Source organism: Lytechinus pictus, chromosome 6 (genome assembly GCF_037042905.1).
Source record: "Lytechinus pictus isolate F3 Inbred chromosome 6, Lp3.0, whole genome shotgun sequence".
Lineage (NCBI taxonomy): Eukaryota > Metazoa > Echinodermata > Echinoidea > Temnopleuroida > Toxopneustidae > Lytechinus > Lytechinus pictus.
Window position 1 is genome coordinate 14781399 of NC_087250.1, and position 21992 is coordinate 14803390.

The following is a 21992-nucleotide window of genomic DNA, read 5'->3' on the forward strand; positions in this document are numbered from 1 at the left end:
GTTGACCTTTGACCTCTGACGTCACCGCTGAGCAACTGTTCTAGACGATATTTTTCTCGGAGTACAGGTTCTCGGTTTTGCGCGCACACTCGGCGGGGCGTACGCACGGAATAGAACGTATATATCGGTGAAAACAAATTCGTTTAATATCGTCTAGAACTAGACTACGAGTTGCCCGGCGCCGGCGCCGCGCGCCCGGCGCGGCCGGCCGCCTCAGCCCGGGTCGCACTGTGCTGGCCGGCGGAATGCAAGGGCAAGGCCCAGGCCAGGGCCCCGCCCCGGCCGCGCCCGGCCCGTTCCATAAAACAATCAGGAACAATGGTATGGTTGGAACTACCCCTTATCGACCACCTAATCTTCTCAGAATCGTATCTGCGAAAATATCCATCAATTTTACCCAGTTTTAGTCTCATTTGTGCAGAAAATTGAGCAGATCAGATTCCCATGCTTCGCTCGGCGACTCCGATTCAATCCGCGTATATATCGACGAACAACGAATACGACGATTTTACATTTGCTCATTTGCACCCGTCTTTTGAAACCGACCACCCGCGATACACTAAGTTTACGGCCGATTCTTGTCGCGGTGGCGAAATATTTTTACTCTTCCAAATCAGTTCTATGATGTCAACATGCTAAATGATCGTCTCACTACTTCCACTGCGAGCTCCGGCACATGATTCGACGATTGACGACGGATATTTGTTCTACAGCCGTTTCCTATCGGATTTCTTGGTTTTTCAGCGGGAATTGGGTCTGGTCAATACAATTTTGATTAATTCTACTAAATTTTTACTTTTTGTTGCTTCTTTTTTTCTCGTAAAATCGATTCTTACCGTTTCTATGGACACTGCGCCTACTCTCCCGCGCGTATCGTTTGTAATACGCAATAATTTTAACGCGCGCAAGGTGGTCGGTTTCAAAAGAGGTGGTCGATATCCCAGGACCAAAATCCAATTGAAACCAGTTGGATTTCCAACTGGTTTCAATTGGTTTCAATTGGTTTTAACTGGTTTCAATTGGTTTTAACTGGAATTTAACAATTTCCAGTTGAAACCAATTGAAACCAGTTGGGCATGCTGGAAATCCTAACTGGAACCAGTTGGGCAACTGGAAATCCTAACTGGAACCAGTTGGGTAACTGGAAATGACTTCCAACTGGAAATGATTTCCAACTGGAACCAGTTGGGCAACTGGAAATCCTAACTGGAACCAGTTGGGCAACTGGAAATCCTAACTGGAACCAGTTGGGTAACTGGAAATGACTTCCAACTGGAAATGATTTCTAACTGGAACCAGTTGGGTAACTGGAAATCCTAACTGGAACCAGTTGGGTAACTGGAAATGACTTCCAATTGGAAATGATTTCTAACTGGAACCAGTTGAGTAACTGGAAATCCCAACTGGAACCAGTTGGGCAACTGGAAATCCTAACTGGAACCAGTTGGGTAACTGGAAATGACTTCCAACTGGAAATGATTTCTAACTGGAACCAGTTGGGTAACTGGAAATCCTAACTTGAACCATGCAGTTGTGTAACTGGAAATCCTAACTGGTACCAATTGGGTAACTGGAGATGACTTCTAAATGGAAAGATGGGTAATTTGAAATGAATTCTAATTGGAACCAGTTGGGTAACTGGAAATAAAACTGGAACCAGTTGGGTAACTGGAAATGATTTCCAATTGGTTTCCAATTGGAAATTTTCCAGTTACCCAACTGGATCCAATTGAAACCAGTTAATTTGCATATTATCTGCCAGTGTGCACAGATTAATGTTTTATGAGATTCATCATCATTAACAATGTATCTATTTAATTCTTTTCAATTTCAAGTGCCACACTTTTTAAAGATAAGTATTTAGAATACTTAGCAGTGAAAACCATGTTCATAAATGTTATAGATTATAATTAAAACAGATTAAAGGATAATTAGTACACCACTAACTGTTACCAAATTACATCAAATAAAAATACATATAATTATTTGAAGATCTTCCATATAATATATACATATGAAAGTCTGTATTTTATCAATGCCCTTTACATTGGTATCAATAGACATATAATACTGCTTCTGTGTTGGCATATGAGCAATAGTTAGTGCAAATGCTAATTAATTTGTAACTAATTAAGTTCATTCCAATTAGTTCCAATTGGATCCAGTTGGAAACCAATTGGTTTCAACTGGTTCCAGTTGAAACCAGTTGCCTCCAATTGGTTTCAACTGGAACCAATTGAAACCAGTTGCCTCCAATTGGATTCAATTGGTGTTAATAGGGAAATTGGAACAACTGGAACCAATTGACACCGATTGCCAACTGGTTCCAGTTGCCCAATTGGTTTTAACTGGAACCAATTGGCAACTGGTTTTCAATTGGAACCAGTTGGTTTTAACTGGAACCAATTGGCAACTGGTTTTCAATTGGAACCAGTTGTTCCAATTTCCCTATTGAAACCAGTTGGCCAACTGGTTTCAATTGGTTTTGCCCTAATTGGTTTTAACTGGATTTTGGTCCTGGGATGTGGTAGTCTCACCATACTTGCCATTATGGTAGACAGCTGGCAGCCGTGGCCATATCCTGAAATAAGTCACCTCTCTTCTCATGTGTGTGTGTGTGTGCGTAGCTCGTTGTGTACAAAGACGGTCAATCAATTATTCAATGGGAGACCGGAGAGGAAAGAAGTCACCGCTGCTAGCCGCTGACAAAATAAACGGTAGTGAATGGAGTGGTGACTTAAACCAGAATCATGCCGCAGTCATCTGTTTCGATGAGTTTTTTTAACATTTTAATTTTTTTTCTCCTTGTACACTAGCTGTACACAGACGGCTCGCAATAGATCGTGCAGCTGCCATTATGTTAGGGCCGGTTAATGCAAAATCCCCCCGATGCGATGGGGCTCATCAATTTTTGTTTTTATTTCATAGATATATCATGAATATATAAAAAGAACTAGACGAAAATAAAGCTAAGATTATTATTTCGTTTTTGCCTGAAATGCACCAAACGGGAAAAAATGAACTTAAAAAAAAAATCAGTGACATACTTCGGCTGTCGCGCAAGTATGTATGGCCATTGAGTCCCTGCAGATAGGTAGAACTTCTGTAAAATTTTGGTGAGTGGAGCCAACGCCGGAGTTCAGCGGAACAACCAATATAACAAAGACCGAAGCTTTAGGTCTACCATTATTGGTAACTACCACTCATCCTATCATCGTCTCTGTTCCTTTGTGTGAGAGTGAAAGAGGTAAAAAGGAGTGAGCAGTGGGTGAAAATAATGGATCAGACAGAATTTTACATTTTAGGACCATATAAAGGGGGGGGGGGTAAGTTAGTGAAAAAATTACCCCTTTTCACCATCTGCCTTAAAAATCTGCTTTCGTTTTCAAAGGATTTTTGTTGTCATCCACACAAAAACAAATCGCTTCTGACCTCACTGAGTAGAAATTTTGGGGAAAAAAAATTATGTTGTTGGTTTCGTTTCTTTTGTCCTTTTGCAAAACAAGTCTCCAATATGGGAGATTGTCTTCCATTTTGGAGAGTCTCCTGAGTCCTGACTCCCTTATTGGTTGTGCGCCTCTGCTGGTCTCTGGAACTGCTCTATTCTCAATGATGCAGTTCTGGAATGACACAAATTAAAAACCACCTTTGTGAATTTGGGCCAATGAGTCTAGAAGAGTGGACTAAAATTACTGATTAGCCTGAAGATAATTGTCAATGTAAACTTTAGAATACCACCTTTAAATGTGTTGTAATGATTTATTTTCATTTATCATATTTACTTCCTCTGCAGCTAGGCAATAAAGTCATGAAGTTTCCAGAGAAAGAAGATTACCCCGTCTGCCTGGTCGCTTGCAAGAGTAATGAGCAGCCGCTCTCTCCTGAAAAAAGGTACCAGTCTCCTCAGACCTCGACATCTTCATCAGCATCTCACAAGAATGATGGGAGGTCACTACAGGATTTCTCTTCCCAGGTCGGAGCGAGCGGCGTCGTCATCGACCACCAAAACGGACTGGTTATCACAACCGCCCTGCCTTTCACAGAGTATATCCCTAGCGAACACGGCGGAATAAATGATCACCAAACGAATAGTGAATTCGATGGTTCTGCAGATCATTATAGTTCAAATGAGTTCAAAAACTTATCAGTTTCTGTCATTTTCCAAAGTAGAGCTAAAAAGGAAAAAGAAGAGGGATGCGGCTTGCAGTCATCAGTACATAGAGCCGCTACCCCGCACCGTCCAAGTGCGAATAAGGTTTTCTCGGCATTGCGTCAACCCACTGACAGAGCACCTTCACACGTTGACGATAAAGCGACCGATTCGTTTGAGGTATACGATGCAAGAGTTCTTTTGCTATGGAAATGCAAATCATTCCATGATGAGGTTCAAACGCTCATGCCAGTCGCAGATGGGTGGGAGTTGGACTATGGAGACAAGCGTGGAGAGATCGGTAGCAGTTCCCATCTCGATAGCAGCAAGGATGTGGTTGCGGATGGGGAGGCGGAGACGAGAAAGGAGAACTTCTTATCCTGGTTTGCTCTTATTCAATTCAAAGGAGGTTCTCAAATGTCTGCCCAAGCTCCTATCAAGTAATTTTTATCATTCTTAACAGTTTGAAAATCTTTTTTTTGCAATTATAACCTGTTTCTTCTGAATCTGAATAGTTGAGTCAGTGAACTATTGCTTGATGACTGACACTCATGCTAACTTGCATTGCATTTTATAACAGAGGCGGCTGAACATCAGGCTCGGACAAAGAAAGTGGAGGAGCACCTTTTGTCCGCCAAACAATAGGTGCCCCTCCACTTTTATTGTATGAGCCTGATGTTCCGCCGCCTCTGTTTTATAAGTTAGCATTCCGTAAACAATATCACTCAAGTCAAAACAAAATTTGAAACCAGATCATGCAAACAAATTATTTTTTTACATCTCTTTGAAGTGAAGCAGATTTCTGTTTTGGAAAAATTAGATTATAATAACAATGTAGTTGGTTTGTGAATTGTAACTGGTAGAATTAAGACCTGGGCAACGCATTGGTCATGTTCATTATTCCCAGGACCAAAATCCAGTTAAAACCAATTAGGGCAAAACCAATTGAAACCAGTTGGCCAACTGGTTTCAATAGGGAAATTGGAACAACTGGTTCCAATTGAAAACCAGTTGCCAATTGGTTCCAGTTAAAAACCAATTGAAAACCAGTTGCCAATTGGTTCCAGTTAAAACCAATTGGGCAACTGGAACCAGTTGGCAATTGTTGTCAATTGGTTCCAGTTGTTCCAATTTCCCTATTAAAACCAATTGAATCCAATTGGAGGCAACTGGTTTCAATTGGTTCCAGTTGAAACCAATTGGAGGCAACTGGTTTCAACTGGAACCAGTTGAAACCAATTGGTTTCCAACTGGATCCAATTGGAACTTCCAGTTGGAACGAACTTAATTAGTTACAAATTAATTAGCATTTGCAGTAACTATTTATCATGCCAACACAGAAGCAGTGTTATATGTCTATTAATACCAATGTAAAGGGCATTGATAAAATACAGACTTTCATGTATATATATTTATATGGAAGATCTTCAAATATATGTACTTTTATTTGATGTAATTTGGTAACAGTTAGTGGTGTACTAATTATCCTTTAATCTGTTTTAATTATAATCTATAACATTTATGAACATGGTTTTCACTGCTAAGTATTCTAAATACTAATCTTTAAAAAGTGTGGTACTTGAAATTGTAAAGAATTAAATAGATACATTGTTAATGATGATTAATCTCATAAAACATTAATCTGTGCACACTGGCAAATAATATGCAAATTAACTGGTTTCAATTGGATCCAGTTGGGTAACTGGAAAATTTCCAATTGGAAACCAATTGGAAATAATTTCCAGTTACCCAACTGGTTCCAATTAGAATTCATTTCCAGTTACCCATCTTTCCAGTTAGAAGTCATCTCAGTTACCCAATTGGTACCAGTTAGGATTTCCAGTTACACAACTGAATGGTTCAAGTTAGGATTTCCAGTTACCCAACTGGTTCCAGTTAGAAATCATTTCCAGTTGGAAGTCATTTCCAGTTACCCAACTGGTTCCAGTTAGGATTTCCAGTTGCCCAACTGGTTCCAGTTAGAAATCATTTCCAATTGGAAGTCATTTCCAGTTACCCAACTGGTTCCAGTTAGGATTTCCAGTTGCCCAACTGGTTCCAGTTGGGATTTCCAGTTACTCAACTGGTTCCAGTAAGAAATCATTTCCAATTGGAAGTCATTTCCAGTTACCCAACTGGTTCCAGTTAGGATTTCCAGTTGCCCAACTGGTTCCAGTTAGAAATCATTTCCAATTGGAAGTCATTTCCAGTTACCCAACTGGTTCCAGTTAGGATTTCCAGTTGCCCAACTGGTTCCAGTTGGGATTTCCAGTTACTCAACTGGTTCCAGTAAGAAATCATTTCCAATTGGAAGTCATTTCCAGTTACCCAACTGGTTCCAGTTAGGATTTCCAGTTGCCCAACTGGTTCCAGTTGGGATTTCCAGTTACTCAACTGGTTCCAGTTAGAAATCATTCCCAATTGGAAGTCATTTCCAGTTACCCAACTGGTTCCAGTTAGGATTTCCAGTTGCCCAACTGGTTTCAATTGGTTTCAACTGGAAATTGTTAAATTCCAGTTAAAACCAATTGAAACCAGTTGAAACCAATTGAAACCAATTGAAACCAGTTGGAAATCCAACTGGTTTCAATTGGATTTTGGTCCTGGGTTATGAGGAATTGTTTTGTTAATTTTTTTCTCTCCTAACCACTTATTTTTGGGAAGTAATCAAAATATAACAGATATCATTCATATTTATTAGGGACACTCATAAAATATCCTGAGTATAACTTGGAAAAATTACATTTCATGTTGACTGGGCAAGAGGGGGGGGGGGGGGCAATGGGGCATGTGTCCATAATTTTCCCTGTGCGTCTGTCCCTTTGATCCATTGCAGGCATATTTTTCAGGAACTGAGTCCTTTGTATATTCCCCCGAAACAATTCATCGACATGTTTTCATTCACTTCTTTCCCAAGCAGAATAACTCCAAGTACAGGTCTTCATCTAGCTCAGCCCGTTGTGGCCTGTGGAACTCCGTTTGCAACGCTCAGTCCATCCATCTTCTACAACAGTCTAAGTCGGGGTATCATTACGAAGCATTGTGGGAAGGATCTCGTCATTACGGACGCAAGGTGTATGCCGGGTATGGAAGGAGGAGGGCTGTTTGTACAAAGGTATGGTTGGCCTTCCATACAATGCCACAGCTAAATTGAACAGCGCCCCCTCAAGACCTAAACTATCTCATCACAACTCTCCATTCTTTACCAGGATGCAACATTATTATTTATAAAACGAGGTCAAGGTTGTAGCCAGTAGCGTGTGCACGTGCAGGTCAAGTCTTCATGCTTTAATTGCCTGCAACCTCTGGGCCTTACATTTTTCGTGCAGCACTGTGCATTTTGTGCGCATCATTTGACCCATAGCGCTTATAAACTGGGACGCTATCAGAAATATATGCATTCTTTCAAAGAAAGGGCTATATGGCAAGGATTTTGATGCACTTAGACATGCATACTAGATATGCCTGTTATATCATAATAGAAAGCTGTTGTGATCTCTTCATCCATGCGATCCTCAAAAATTTGGAGAGACTAGAACCTTTCCACTACAGATTTATACTGCCAACCCATTTTTATAAAACAAATAATGCACATTTTCATATTTTTGCATAATTTCTATAATATAGTTCAGTTACTTATATACTCACTACAGTGATGCATAATTTCCTTCATACCTTTACAACATTGATAACACAATATTTACCACAAAATTGAATGCTTTTTAAATGCACGTTTCCCAGCATTTTTGTTTTTCTGATAGTGATTAAAAAGTACTAATATGTTTTAGTCCAAAATTCATGATATTTTTCTCATTCTTTGTTGAAAGGTTTTATTTATCAAGGCTATTCTGGTAGTTGGCCTGTGGCAGAGTATTCATTGAATTAGGTATCAATGGTGCACCTATAGAAGGCTAAAATGTAAAGAAATTTCAGAAGAACAATTGTCATCATCTTCAAAATTATTTCAGTGTGCAAAGAGTTAAGTACCCATCTAAACCAATAGTCGGCTCTTGAAATTACCCACATGACATAGCTGAGTGATAAGTAGGCTTTTGTGAGTACTTGGCCCTGTCTTACAAAGAGTTACGATTGATCTGACCAGCCTCAAGTATATGGAAATCCATCCATACCATAATTTTTTTCTACAGGAAATTTGCACAATGTCCTAAGTAAACAAAGAGAATCACACTGAATCTTCAAGAGAACAATGAATGTATGAATATAGGCCTACACCATATCTTGAACAAATTTGCATTTTAGATGTTGACGTTGCTGGCCGTCCATAGCTGTGGTTGATTGGATCAATCACAACTCTTTGTTTGTAAGACGGGCCCCTGGTATTAGCCATCAGGGACTTTTCACAAAACGGCGCGAAATGAATCGCAGCAAATGCATTGAAAATGCAAGTCAAATCCTAATTGAAGGCTTTGTCGAGATTCTGTAAATCGAAATAGCAGTTTTGTCTTATGTTTGAGAGATTACAAAAAATTGCAAATATGTTAGTTGAATCAGAAATGGGGGTTCCCGTGCACTCTCAGAATACGATCAATTTTTTCAACCAACTTTTTTGTATTTTCAATGTGTCTAGTTAATGAATCTTGATGTTCTCTTTGCCAAATTGTGTCCCATGGCGTTCAAAATTGGCAATTTTGGCGTCCATCTTGCATTTTTCATGAAAATCAATCATTTAAATATTTTTTGCACAGACAATGGGAACCCCCATTTCTGAATAGACCATGTTGTCCATTTGGTCCCAGTGCAAGGTCCAGCCCTTGGTCTAATGGGGGTCTAACCACCACTTGGGCTGATATGTACTTGTCCGATCAATGACTCCTTTACAGATATTTAGCTGCCATGATTGTATCTCCTCTGTGTTGGAAAGCCAATGAGTGGATTGGCCTGACTCTTGCTTGTTCTATGACAGCCATCTTGGATTCCCTTGAAGGAATGACCTCCATTGACCTTTCGAGAATAAGGTCGACAAACTTTGGAAACAGCAGTCATCATGCGCATCGTAGTAACACAGGTAAGAGCATTTACATGTACAGATTGTAGTTGGTCGTTAGTAGTGTTGGGTCTGAGACGAGACGGACTGAATCCAAGACAATGATCTCGATGACCAAGACAGATACAATGATAACAGAGACAGAGAACCCTGTACCCACAATTAGCCAAAACAAAGACAATAATTTGACAAGATTTTGCCATAAAAAACTCTGGAAAAATTTTTGCCAGAGTTTTTTTAATGTGTAATTTTCCATGGCATAAATTTGTTTGCCAAAGTTTTGGTTTATTTGACAGAGTTTTTTATGGCAAAAGTTTTATGCAATGGGCCCCTGGACGAGAAATACCTAATTTCCCCTGTAAATTGCCAGCCCTAGACAGGGATCAAATGGTTGTCTATTGAGATTACCTTCATTATAGTTTTTAATTTTGTGGAAGGTAATGCCTCAAGAATAAGAGTTATTTATTTCTTGTGTTTTCCAATAATAGAATTGTGCTCGGGGCATTTCTATAGCCTATTTCGAATGCAAGTTAGAACATTTAGTAAGGGGGGGGGGGTAATGTCTAATGCAAAAGGATGTGTCTTAAATTACCTACATTCTTTCTTTTCATTATGTGAAGCTAATGCCTCAAGAGTAACAGAAATGTATTCCTGTTGTTTTTCATTTTCTTGTGCATGGTAGAAACATGTCCGAAGCATTTTCAGAGCGTAGTTCTGTTGCGAGTCGGAACAGTGTGGGGGTCAGGGGTCATCATTGACGCAAACGAAGGGCTCATCCTGACATGTCGACATGTAGTGAAGAGTTCAGGTCAAAACCAAGGTGAGATTAATCTCGTTTTTTTTTTATCAGGGAGTAGCCATGATAGGCCAATGGCTTTGTAATACTCCTTCCCATCCAATTCATTACTTTAAACATTTTTTAAAAGTTTGCATAAATTGTATGATTGGTTTTTTTTTAAATGCTATTCACAAACCATGGCTACTCAGGGAGTATCCATGATAGGCCGATGGCTTTTTAATACTCCTTCCCATCCAATCCATTACTTTAAACATTTTTTATTTCTTTATTTGCATAAATTGTATGAATGTTTTTTTTTTATGCTATTCACAAACCATGTGATTCGTTTAATTCTTGATGCATCGTGTCGGTTTATTTTTTGTCATTAGTGGGTGTGAAAGTTGCCTCTGGCCCATGGATGAAAGCAAGTGTTCTACATACAAACTCAGCGACCTCACCAATTGACCTTGCTATTGTTAAGGTCAAAGGTCAACTTGATACCGCTTCCTCCATTAGCATCAGAATGGGTTCTGACTATCAAGAAGGTAAATTGAATGGAGAATAGTTGATGATTTGATTTTAGTCCACTATCATTTCTCTCAAGTTCAGTAAATGTTTTTTATTGCTTCTGCCTGCTGTAGGTGGCTGCCAGAAATTTTCATTTTCTGTTTGTATGTCCAAACGTCTGTCCATCCTTCCTAGTTTCATCCTCATGATGACCAAAGAATGGTTTGACAGACCATGGACCTATGAAAAGATGGACGATTAACGCGAGCATTTCTTTGATCCAATGAGAGTCACCGTCACCGTCACCTGGTTATGCGCATCTTAATAAGAACATACAGGTGTTGTAACAATAGCAATTACCATGACTACCAAGGGTATCTGATCACTCAAAGACGGAACAGTTTCCCGGTCCTGATTTTTGTCGGCTGATACCCTCTTTCAGTCAACATGCTTCATATATGGAGCAGCAAATTTGAGAAGCAGACGATTTGGGTGATATAAAATATGATATTATTCGATCCGCTAACTACGGTACCGCTCACTCATACGGACCTCAATAACATTGAGAGATATACGATCTATACATGTTATGTGCCACATATATCTGGAATATTATGGAGAAAATTGAATTTTAAATGGTAAACAATCAATCACAATATTGCCTCAATATTAAAATATGCAGACATTTCCCCAAATAAAACACATGGAACTAAGATTACCAAAGGTAAACAAAAACAAAAACTGCACATCGATTTTGCATTATTTCATTGATTTATTATCAACTGCGCATATAATTTGTGAAATATAAATGTCCAATCACGAACTGCTTCAGTCCCTTCTCACGGTGACGATCATAGGACCAAAGAAGACTAGTATGAAGAGAATGTTAATCAGATGACATTGACAGTCACCTGTTAGTGAAATCATTATCTAAGCGATGAATGTCCATCTCTCCATAGGTCCATGGACAGACCAACTTCAAACTTGTTCCAAATATGCATATAAGAGTGATGAAGTTAAGTTTGTTTTTGGGGTACGAAAGCCAAAGTTCACAGAGGTCATGATATACCTGAAAGTATCTTGTTATTGTGATGAATGGAGAACCGTTTGAAGGGTCATCTTCCGACTTGGTTCATGTATGCACGATGATATGATTAGGATCGGTCTGGAGGTCAAAGGTCATGGTGGTCATTTTATACCTGAAAATATCTCTTTCTCACAATAACCTGTGGACTGTTTGAGAGATCAATTTTCAAACTTGGCTCATATATGCATACGTGAGTGGGAATGATCTGATCAGATTTTGAGGTTACAAGATCAAATGTCATATTAATAATACTCATTTTTTCTTTCTCAGGATCTCGGGTATATGCTGTAGGATTCCCTCTCTTTGATCCCAGCCAAAGTTCAACGCCCTCCGTGACTGCAGGGGTCGTGTCAAAGGTCATCACAATCAACCAGCAACCAATCATGATCCAGGTATCAAAAAATTGTATCATGTTCATGATGTTCATAAGTTGCGCTCCATATGATTTGTGTTGACAAAGTTATGTACCGGTATTCACGTTGTGCGTTGACTCGGTCACAGTTAATTCAACTCATCCCAACGATATTGTTCAAACTTTCACCCATCAACTTGTCTGATTTTTCTTTTTCCTCTAAAATGAAGTTTTATTTGGGATGGATTCCCCTCTAAACAGATTTACATGTCATTATTATTTATCTTTTCCTTTCTCATTCTCAGTCTAGCTGTGCTGTTCATGCTGGAGCAAGTGGGGGCGCCCTGTTATGTGCAAAGACCGGGAATCTCGTCGGCATTATTGCAAGCAACTCAAGGTGTGTATTGTAGTCTAAATCAATGATACATTTGTATAGCACAGCCACTATACAGTGCATCCCACAAAAAAGGAAACCGGGATTCCCATGTCTTTTGAATTCAAAAGCAAATAAATTATGATAACTCATTGACAATCATATAATTCTAATATTTTGATACCTAATATGAGACAAACACTTCATGCATTAATGAGCAAGACGAGTGTCAAATTTTAATGTCGAAACCAGATTTCGCAGAAAAATTTGACAAGATTGGTTCGTGATACGATGACCGTGTATATTCGATGATTGGCCCATTAGTATTTCTTTTGTATTCTTTGTTAAGCTTCTCTCACTGATCCCTGAAATGAGAGTGGATTCAGATTCACACGTAATTTTCTTCGCAAATCGTTTCTGATATGCCCCAATATTTATTGCTAGTAATCTGTCATGCATCAACGATTTGCTAAACTAGAGAATTTGAATTTGACATACATGACAAGGACAGACTGAGTACGTATATGAATATACAAAAAAGCCATATCTGTGATAGTTTATTGGAGTAAATCATGATTTGAATTTATTCCAACGAAACATTTTTTGTTTATGCTTAGTTCCTACTGTGTGTTATTAATATTATCAATGTTACATGATATTCTGTCAAAACATTTCTTGTTATGCATGGTGAAAAATGAAACAAACAATTATGCACTCGACCCAGGCGAGGTGAATGGGTGCCCGGCAGGATTAATTCCTTGAATGCACGAGCGCTGAAAGGAAGCTAGAGCTAAAGCCAGGGTAATAATAATAACAATGCACCTCGGAATAGATTGTTTCTAGATAGATGGCGCTATACAAATGCCATTATTATTATTATATTATTAATAATAATGCACCTCGGAATAGATTGTTTCTAGATAGATGGCGCTATACAAATACCTATTATTATTAGTATTATTAATGAAGCTGCATTTATTGATATTTTCCCCCTTACAGAGATAGTGAGAGTGGGGCCTCCTTCCCTCATGTTAATTTCAGTATACCAGTCGACTGTTTCAGATATGCAATACAGCAGTTCATCAACACAAAAGGTATGAAAGTAAATAAGATAGTGAGAATAGGATCTAACTCCTCATATCAATCCTAATATACTTGTAGGGTACTTTTAGATGATGTGAATCAGTATGCCATGCACTATAGATAATGAGAATGGGGTATAGCTCCTTTGATAGTGTTCTTGTGGAGATGTTCTTAGACATGCAGTAGGTCACAACCAAAAGCGGGTATACAGAGATGGTGAGAATGGGGTCTTAGTCCCGATGTCTTTCTTAATGTTCTTGTAGAGTACTTTTAGACCCACTGTGTGACGGCAAAATGTGATTAACAGGTGACTAGGCATAAGCCGTCCTATCAAATAGACTCGTGTGGCACCAAGAAACCCAACTTGGGTAGAGCCATATGTATATTCATGCATCTATTATTGTCTTAATTGCCAAATACGTGCTCCTCTTTGCTTCGGAAGGTAAACTGTACATATTATGAAGAACTATGACACTAATGGATTTTAATAGCTGAAATTTATTTATCAGATTAATGACATCTCATTGTACGAAGGGGCAAAGGCCAAGGTCTATCAAAATAATTGTTTTTTTACGGTAAATATGAAGTGCTTTTACAACTTGTCTCACATGGCATTGCCCCTCTAATACATTTTTCACATGTATGATGGGGGGACCTAAAGCTACGCACTTTGTATTCAAACAATAAAAACTATCCCAATTTTAATATTTCAACAAATATCTTTCACTAATTTGTGGCAAACATTCTAAAGATCATTAACCAAGAAGAAAATATCGCAAAACTCACAAATACGAAAATCCCGCCGTGTTTTCAGAACACCTCTTGATTTCGCCACCCGATGTAGAAGGGGTCCTAAAGCTACGCACTCGATTTATCATGCAAAAAAATAGTATTTCCTGTGCCTCAATTTCTAAAATATATTCATATTATTATAGGATAAAATGAAATTAAAGCGAATATAACTCTAAAATTACAAACAGTTGTTGGTTTTCTCTGCATTTAGATATTTACTGCAGCCTCTGTAGAAAAAATTGAATAGGAATCGTTCGTCACTCTGCAGTCACAGTTCCACACACAGAGTGCGCATTTGCCATAAGAACTGTATGCGCGATGAGTGGTGCGTAGCTTTAGGACCCGCGCAGCTTTAGAACCCCCTACCATACATAATTTTGACGAACATGGATAACTGTAATGCTCAAAATCGCCTAATTTCTGAATTCATGGACAACTATAACAGTTTTTTTTTTCACTGATCATTGCCAGAAACTCACCCGTCTGGAAAAATCATGTGTTACCACTTCATCATAGGCAGTTTAGTCCAAAGTGGATGTTGATGTTTTGAATCTCTCTTTCCCAAAGCTAATGTAGAGGGCCTCCAGACTCCCAGTTTCTAGCCCAGTGTTAATCTCCTCATCTCCCCTCATCATACCTTGACTCTGGGTTAGAGATTGGGAGTTAGGAGGCCCTCTATGTTAGCTTTGGGAAAAAAGCTTCTGTACATCAATGTCCAATCAGGACTAAGGCAGTGGAAGCACCGGGGGGGGGGGGGGGGGGGGGGCCGTTTCATAAAGCTGTAAGTTAGGAGCGACTTTAAGAACGACTGGTGATCCTTTCTTACGCGCTCAATAATCCCCATTGAACATTTATTGGTTAATATCATTTACCACAAGAAAGGATCACCAGTTGTTTTTAAAGTCGCTCCAAACTTATGAACAGCTTTATGAAACGCCCCCGGTTCCTCTACTCCTACATGTATGTACCATAGGTAGTCGGCCATGATTTTACCTTGTGCTATCTCTTTGCTTCAGATCCATCATGGTTCAAGGAATTAGAGACGACGGATGAGAGAATTAAATCAGTCTGGGCTCTGGAGGAGACGGGAACATACACCAAGAGATTACCAAGCAAGCTTTGACATTGATTGAAACTGAGGGGGGAAGAAATGTGGGATACACTACTCTTAGAATTAGAGATGACGGACGAGAGAATTAAATCAGTCTGGGCCTTGGAGGAGACGGGAACATACACCAAGAGATTACCCAGCAAGCTTTGACATTGATTGAAACTGAGGGGGAAGAGGGGATGGGTGTCAAAACCCATCATAGGCCCAAGATACACATGCGTCGGGCTTGAAGCCGCCTCTGACGCCGGCCTCACGCCTGCAATTTTGTGCGTATACATATACACCGGAAGTAGACTGAAACCGCTTTGAGATTTTCTTTCCAAGATGACTATTCAAGCGACACACGTACCTGTCTTTTCACGTCAGCATTTTCTATTGTTCAATGGAAATTGTTTGGGATCATACATGTACATGTACCTATATCTAGTTCAGTGGTCAAGCAGCGGGCCAGCTTTAGTCCACCTTTTGACGTATGTGTATCATGGGCCATAGAGAGGGCTCTGCTCTACAGAGCCCTAATGCATTTGTATCTTGTGTATTTCAAAAATTAATTAAAATCATGCCATAATCGTGTCATTGATGGCGATGATGATAGTGACAATCACATGTATGAGTGCATGATGATAATTTTGATGATGGAGATAACAATGATGATAATGATATCTTTCTTATTTGCTCTGTAATCTTTCCATCAAGGCCCAAAATAAATATTTCAGTTCAGTACTATGGGGAAGATTTTGATGGTGATGATAGAGATGGAGATGAAAATGATAATCATGCTGATGATGTTGATGATGATTGTGATGATTGTGATGACAATGATAATAATGATGATGTTGGTGATGATAATGGTAATGATGATGATGGTAATAATGATGGTGATGTTGGAAATGTTAGTGTTGCATCTACTACTATGGGTGCAAATATTGATATTGTGATGACAATGGTTGTATTCATTCAGCGCTTAAGATATTGTAGCGCTTACAGCTGTTTTGATCACGTACCTCATATCAATGTTTTGAAGAATGACTTGGGCTTTGATAGCATTAATGAACCGAGGACAGCCATGCTGGATAGAGAGGTCTGGGGCCTGTTTCATAAAGGATTTGCAACTGTTGTAACTTTGCCATAATGACAACTACCATGGAAACGGGGCCTAGCAGCCAATCAGAATCAAGGTCGCCATGGTAATTGCCAAAATGGCAAAGTTACAACAGTTGCAAGTCCTTTATGAAACGGGCCCCTGGAAGCGCTTCTATGTTCATGGTACCCGAGATGGCATAGGCTAAAACCTTTACCTGCCCTCGAACTGACTGAACTATAAACCAAAGAACTTCCACATTGATATCTTGTACTAATTGTTGATTTCTGTTGAATATAAGCTGCAATAAAGATCAATTTTATATTGTTATGAAAACGACTCCACCCTTTCTTTCTCTTCCCCCTTCATGTCATGTATGTTGAATGTAGAATGTGTGTTAAAGTTATGACCGATTAAAACTCAATTTTCACCTAATGCTATACTCAGATTGCAAACCTCAAGGCCAGACTGAAATCACCTAAGATGTTGAAGTTAGTTGCTTAATTCCTGCTTTAAAAGATGACTATAATAGTATACGCATCCCTAGGTATGTGTTAACATTGTAGTCTATACAGGGACAAATTATCATTTTCTTACTGCAAAACGCGATATATGGACAGTTTAATTGCTTATTCTCTTTATATCAAGCTGCATGAAACCAATTGCAAAAGTTGGAAATGGAATCAAACAATACAAAATAAAGAATGAAATGAAAACAAAAATGTGATGTAAAAAAAAAATTGTTAGGGAGTTGCATAGGTGTGACACCATGACAAGTTGGTATAAATAAAAGCAGAAATATTAGTGAAAAATATTGCTGTAGGTTTGGTGAAAATTCAGAATAAAAGTTATAAATTTGTTAATTTATGTCATATGGGAGCAGCTTCCCCAAATACCTAATATAAATTCTATAAATTTTTCTTTTAAATGGAATATGATACCTGTACACATATTCTAATAGAAAGGGGTGTGAAATGTGTCTTATTGTTTATGACGCGTCTATTCAGTGCTTCTTACTCTTAATAGTTCCTTTCATTGTAATGTACTTTTCTATCTTTTCATTCTTTCACGGCACCTCGGGCGCATTACAAATCCTATCCATTATTATTTTTTATCACACAAATTAAAGCACTTTCCAATGTTTCAGAAACTTCTTAATGTATTTTGGGGGATATCACAACATATGAAGGAACTGCTCTTGTGATGTCACAAAAATCAAACTTTCACTAATATTTTCTCTTATTTATCTCCATTTATTAGAATAAAGTTATAATTAGGGTAAACTACCCCTTTAAATTATCATGGCTTAAGCACTTCATGAAGTTGAGTAAGAATGGATTAACATGCGGGTTGGACGTAAAGAGGTTTTCACTGAAATTATGCAATTGCCCATATATGAGGGGTAAATTGCCAATTCATCCACTCACCATGTCTCCTTTCATTTAGTCTAATGCCATTCTGTTGTCAACATTTTGTCTAACAACCATTTGGTGCAATCATCACTTTGACTAATGACCATTTTGTATGTGACCATTTCATCTCATAAGTTGGTCTAATATCAATTTAATTTTCATTAATTTTGCACAATTAACACTTGGTCCAAATGCTATATGGACTAAATGGCTATTGGACCAACTGGTTTTAAGACAAAATGGTGAGTGGATGAATTGTCAATTAGACCATGTGGATAGTGGACGAACTGATGGCAGACCAAATGATAGTAGTCGAGTTGGCAATTGGACGAATTGGCATGAGACAAGTTGGAAATAAACCATATCAAACGATATTCTTCCCTGATGAAATAGAATTCCAAAGGGTATTTATCCACATGTCTAACAATTCTACAATGATGAGATTTAACTGAGAATCAACAAAGACAATTTTATTGTGCACTGAATTCATTTCTAATCACATGTCATTCACCTTTGTTCCATATGACTGTCACAAATTGGCACATGATGATGCATTTAATGCAAAAAAATGTTCAATTTTACAAAACATATTTTATACACAATTTACATATGTCATTCAAGCAAAGCTGATGAAACTCCTCTTCCATAAAACTTTGAGCCCTGTATACAGGGATGTAATCAAGGCCAGTCTCCAGGCCACATTTTGCCGGCCTTGGCCTCGGCCTGAGTCCCAGGTTCTTGTAATAGACTGAGTTTGCTATGGATGCGGTCGCTAAACAAATGCCTTGGTAATACCCATTGACATGACATTCTATAAACTTAGAATCAAATTCGTGTTGAAATAAAAAGTAAGAAATGCCCCTTTATATACTCAGAGGAAGAAATCTTGATCCGGCTTATTTGAAGTGTCTATCGGGATTGCTATGAAAAAATGGGAATTTAATTGAAAATAAACATTTAAAATGTTTAACAGAGTAAATAATATCATTAATATCATGATGCATGATATGCACAACAAAATGTACTCGAGGATCAATTTATTGTCATGTAAGTATAACATTTAAACAGTGACAAAACTCTTCTGCTAATACAAGTTATCAAGAGGGTATTGTTGATACTAGCAGTATCACGATTTCAGATAGGGACAGCGAGGGGCAGTCATGATTCAATAAAGAGAAAAAGTCTCAAGTAATAGAGAAAAAAAATTCAGACATTGACAAACCTAGACGAAACAAAAAGTAACACATATCTTTACTCTTCACGCCACTAACATTGGCACACCTTTGCCTGTTTGGATCCTACTCTGGGAAATTTGGGAGTAAGGAAGATTGAAGCAAAGGAGTAGGAGGATGAGAAGAAGAAGAGCAGAAGTGGGAAGAATGCCAAAATGAGTTTCAGATGAATACAATCAATAAAAATTCTGCTATCAAAAGGGGTACTCCGGGCTGTATATCTAAATAAATAGAGTAGAAGTCACAGAGCAAAATGCTGACAATTTCATCAAAATCTGATAACAAATAAAGTTATAGAATTTTTAAGTTTAGCAATATTTTGTTTAAAAAAAGTTATATGCACATTGTCATGAATATTCATTAGGTGGGCTGATGATGTAACATCCTCACTTTCCTTTTTCTTATGTTATTACATGAAATCATAATTGTTTCATTATTTCATTCGAGTGTGAATGGTATATCTCCAGTGTATTGAAAAAAGTTGCAGCAATGAATATCTAATGAACTAAATCAGTTTTCAATCCAATTATTTTATTCTTGGAGGAAATTTTTTTTATAAGCCTAATTTCATGTAAGAAAATACAAAAGAACATGGGAGTGTTTCGTCAACATTTTCATCCGACAAGTTGTCAGATCTGACATCTTTCTCTGATGTTGATTGGCTGAGAGGTACTGTTACTATGGTAACTGTCGGATAAAATGGGACTTGTCGGATAAAACGTCTGACAAGTCCTTTCATGAAACGCCCCCCCTGGTGGTGATATGACATAATCAATTTGGTCATTGAATATTCACGAAGACATGCCGAGAACTGTTTCACCGGAATATTGCAAAACTTTAAAATGTCATAACTTTGTTATTCCTTGTCCGATTTATATCAATTTTTGGCCGTTTGTTTGTCTGATTTTTCTTTATCTGTTCAAATCATACTATTTTCAACCTGGAGTACCACTTCAAAGTGAATCCTACCCTCGATTTTACATGAGCAAAAAAGTCCTGCCATAAACTCTTCTTCCAACACAATAATATAAGAGCATACTGGGAGAGATCTTTTCTCTTTGTCAAGGTCAATGATTTACAGAATTTCTGCTCAGCCTCGAATGCAGCCCAGAAAGTTCTGGCAAGCAACGTGCATTATTGGCACTATGTCCTTGTTTGGTCCGTACTTTCAATAATGGATAGAAGGTCATCGCCACTGCCCTGAGTCCTCTCAGGAACACTGGAGCTACCAGGCTGGACCATCCTCGAGGCTTCCGGTGTTGTAGTTCCTCTGCCAACATTAGCTGTTGGCAATCTTGATGGCATAAGTGAGGACTGCATTCTCCCAGCAGCCGGTGATTCTCTGTGACCTCCGACTTTCGACACTTGTCTGACCCCTGGTGCGGAGGACGTGGATGATGTGATCTTTGCTACTTGAGAGATTCCAGGATGTGGCATTGGTGGCCGAGCGCTGCTTTGACTTGGAGAAGCATGGGCAGAAGCAACAGGTGGTTTAGGTCGGACAGAAGCAACAGGGAGTTTGGGTCGCACTGAAGCAACAGTCGCACCAGGAGTTTGCCGAGCCTTCGGCATGATTGACCCCAGACCAATCTGCCCTAGCAACGATCCTGACACGACCTTGCTGACAGGAGCAGGATTCTGCCTCACTGAGGATTCAGGACTAGGGATGTTGAAGGTTCTGACGACAGAGCTCAACTGCTTCTGCTGCGTCTTCAGGAACTTCTGGAAACTGTCTGCAAAGGATCCTGTGCCTGAGGGTGGTGGCGAAAGAGGACTTTTAGTGGCAACAGATTTCTTGATCAATCCCTGGGACTGTCGCGAAGGGCCTTTTGGTAGACTCTGAGAGTGACCAACCTGCATGCTCCCTATTATTGAAATACTTGCTGATGAGGCTGAGAATACAGCCTGCTTGCTTGTCCCAACTAAAGAACTGGGACGCTGTTGAGGTTGCTTAGGAGAAGTAGTCACAGAGCCAAGTGCTCCAATATGTACTCTTGGGGTTGACTCATAGAAGGCCTTGCCACCGGGAGTTTCCATGCTGCCACTGGCAAATCGTTTCGCTTGAGGAATCACAGATGAACTCTGCCCGAGCCTCTCTCTCCGCTGAGCCTCTGTCTTTTCATACTGGCGTGCTGCAGCCTGGACTATACTTGCAATGTTCGCGCCTGTACTTTCCATCTCATAAAACCGGCGCTTTACTCCACCTTCTGGCGTCCTGGAGGTGCTTCCTTCCACTTTCCTTGTACTACCACCCTCCCGAGATGTGGCCCTTGGCTCTTCACCAGGCACCAGTCCTTCCTTGCCTCCTGGTTCTGCATTTCTTGAGCTCACATGGATGGTACTGTCCACCGACGTCTTCACAGGCATACCAACACTACCTCCTGCAGCAGCCTTCGTCCTACTTGCCCCACCTTCCACATATTCTATTGGTTCTCCTCTGTCTGTGGTCTTCCCATCCTGTTCCAATTGCTCACCAACCCCTCCTTGGTCTGAACTGGATGAAGAAGATCGGCCACTAGGTCTCCTAGTCTCTGAGGACACCCCAGGTCTTGTGGAGCCAGACAGAAAGTCTCGTTGATAGCCCTTGGATTGGACACCCTCAGCATGGGTTGGAGTCTGAAAGAAAAGAACATGTATTATGAATAAAGGTAAACATTATAATAATCATCATGAACATCATCATAACCACCATCTTCACGATCATCATCCTGATAATCATCACCAAAATCATCATCTTCATCATCATCATCGTCACCATAATTATCATCATCATCGTCATTATCATCACCACTACCACTACCATCCACATCATCACCATCTTCACCATCACCAGTATCATCATCATCATCATCATCATCACCAGCCTCATCATCATCATCATCACCATCTTCTTGAAACTCACCCTAGGTATCTTGTGAATGGTCATGTGGTGTTCACAGAACCTTGTAGCTTGGTCTACCAAAGGTGGCCCTGGCTCGATCTAAGAAAGCAAAATAAATAAATGAGGTAATATTTTCATTTTTGATTTT

General features: G+C 39.3%; 2 protein-coding genes across 20 annotated transcripts in view; one reads left to right on the forward strand and one right to left on the reverse strand.

Annotated features, from left to right (window-relative positions):
- The first annotated feature begins 63 nt into the window (after positions 1 to 63).
- Positions 64 to 17020, forward strand: LOC129262908 (peroxisomal leader peptide-processing protease-like). 19 transcript variants are annotated; one of them, XM_064101008.1, is made up of 12 exons: positions 162 to 321; positions 2628 to 2717; positions 2817 to 3192; positions 3794 to 4590; positions 7071 to 7265; positions 8992 to 9176; positions 9838 to 9975; positions 10323 to 10478; positions 11798 to 11919; positions 12185 to 12276; positions 13252 to 13346; positions 15144 to 17020. In XM_064101008.1, exons 4-12 carry the CDS (start codon positions 3809 to 3811, stop codon positions 15248 to 15250), a joined length of 1872 nt encoding a protein of 623 aa, XP_063957078.1. In that variant the 5' UTR covers positions 162 to 321; positions 2628 to 2717; positions 2817 to 3192; positions 3794 to 3808; the 3' UTR covers positions 15251 to 17020. The 19 variants fall into 19 exon arrangements, 16 of the variants coding, with proteins under 16 accessions (XP_063957086.1, XP_063957084.1, XP_063957083.1 ...); XM_064101014.1 differs by lacking the exons at positions 162 to 321; positions 2628 to 2717 and adding an exon at positions 86 to 127 and having other exon boundaries at positions 3065 to 3192; XR_010293906.1 differs by lacking the exons at positions 162 to 321; positions 2628 to 2717; positions 2817 to 3192 and adding an exon at positions 92 to 127 and having other exon boundaries at positions 15144 to 16281; positions 16463 to 16651.
- Positions 17021 to 18216: 1196 nt separating this feature from the next.
- LOC129263303 (calcineurin-binding protein cabin-1-like) overlaps positions 18217 to 21992 on the reverse strand; it is a 60821-nt gene continuing 57045 nt past the window's right edge. Inside the window, exons 44-45 of the mRNA XM_064101018.1 lie at positions 21866 to 21943; positions 18217 to 21579 (exon numbers count right to left, since the gene is read on the reverse strand). Coding sequence (XP_063957088.1) covers positions 20107 to 21579; positions 21866 to 21943 — 1551 coding nt within the window. The 3' untranslated portion in view covers positions 18217 to 20106. The remainder of the gene's footprint in view (positions 21580 to 21865; positions 21944 to 21992) is intronic.

Excerpts from the sequence above, each read along its gene's own strand:
- LOC129262908 (XM_064101001.1), top strand. The coding sequence starts at position 246 with ATGCAAGGGCAAGGCCCAGGCCAGGGCCCCGCCCCGGCCGCGCCCGGC. Across the intron at positions 327-3,793 it reads CAATCAGGAACAATGGTATG|CTAGGCAATAAAGTCATGAA; the intron begins GTTGGAACTACC and ends CTTCCTCTGCAG. Across the intron at positions 13,347-15,143 it reads GCAGTTCATCAACACAAAAG|ATCCATCATGGTTCAAGGAA; the intron begins GTATGAAAGTAA and ends TCTTTGCTTCAG.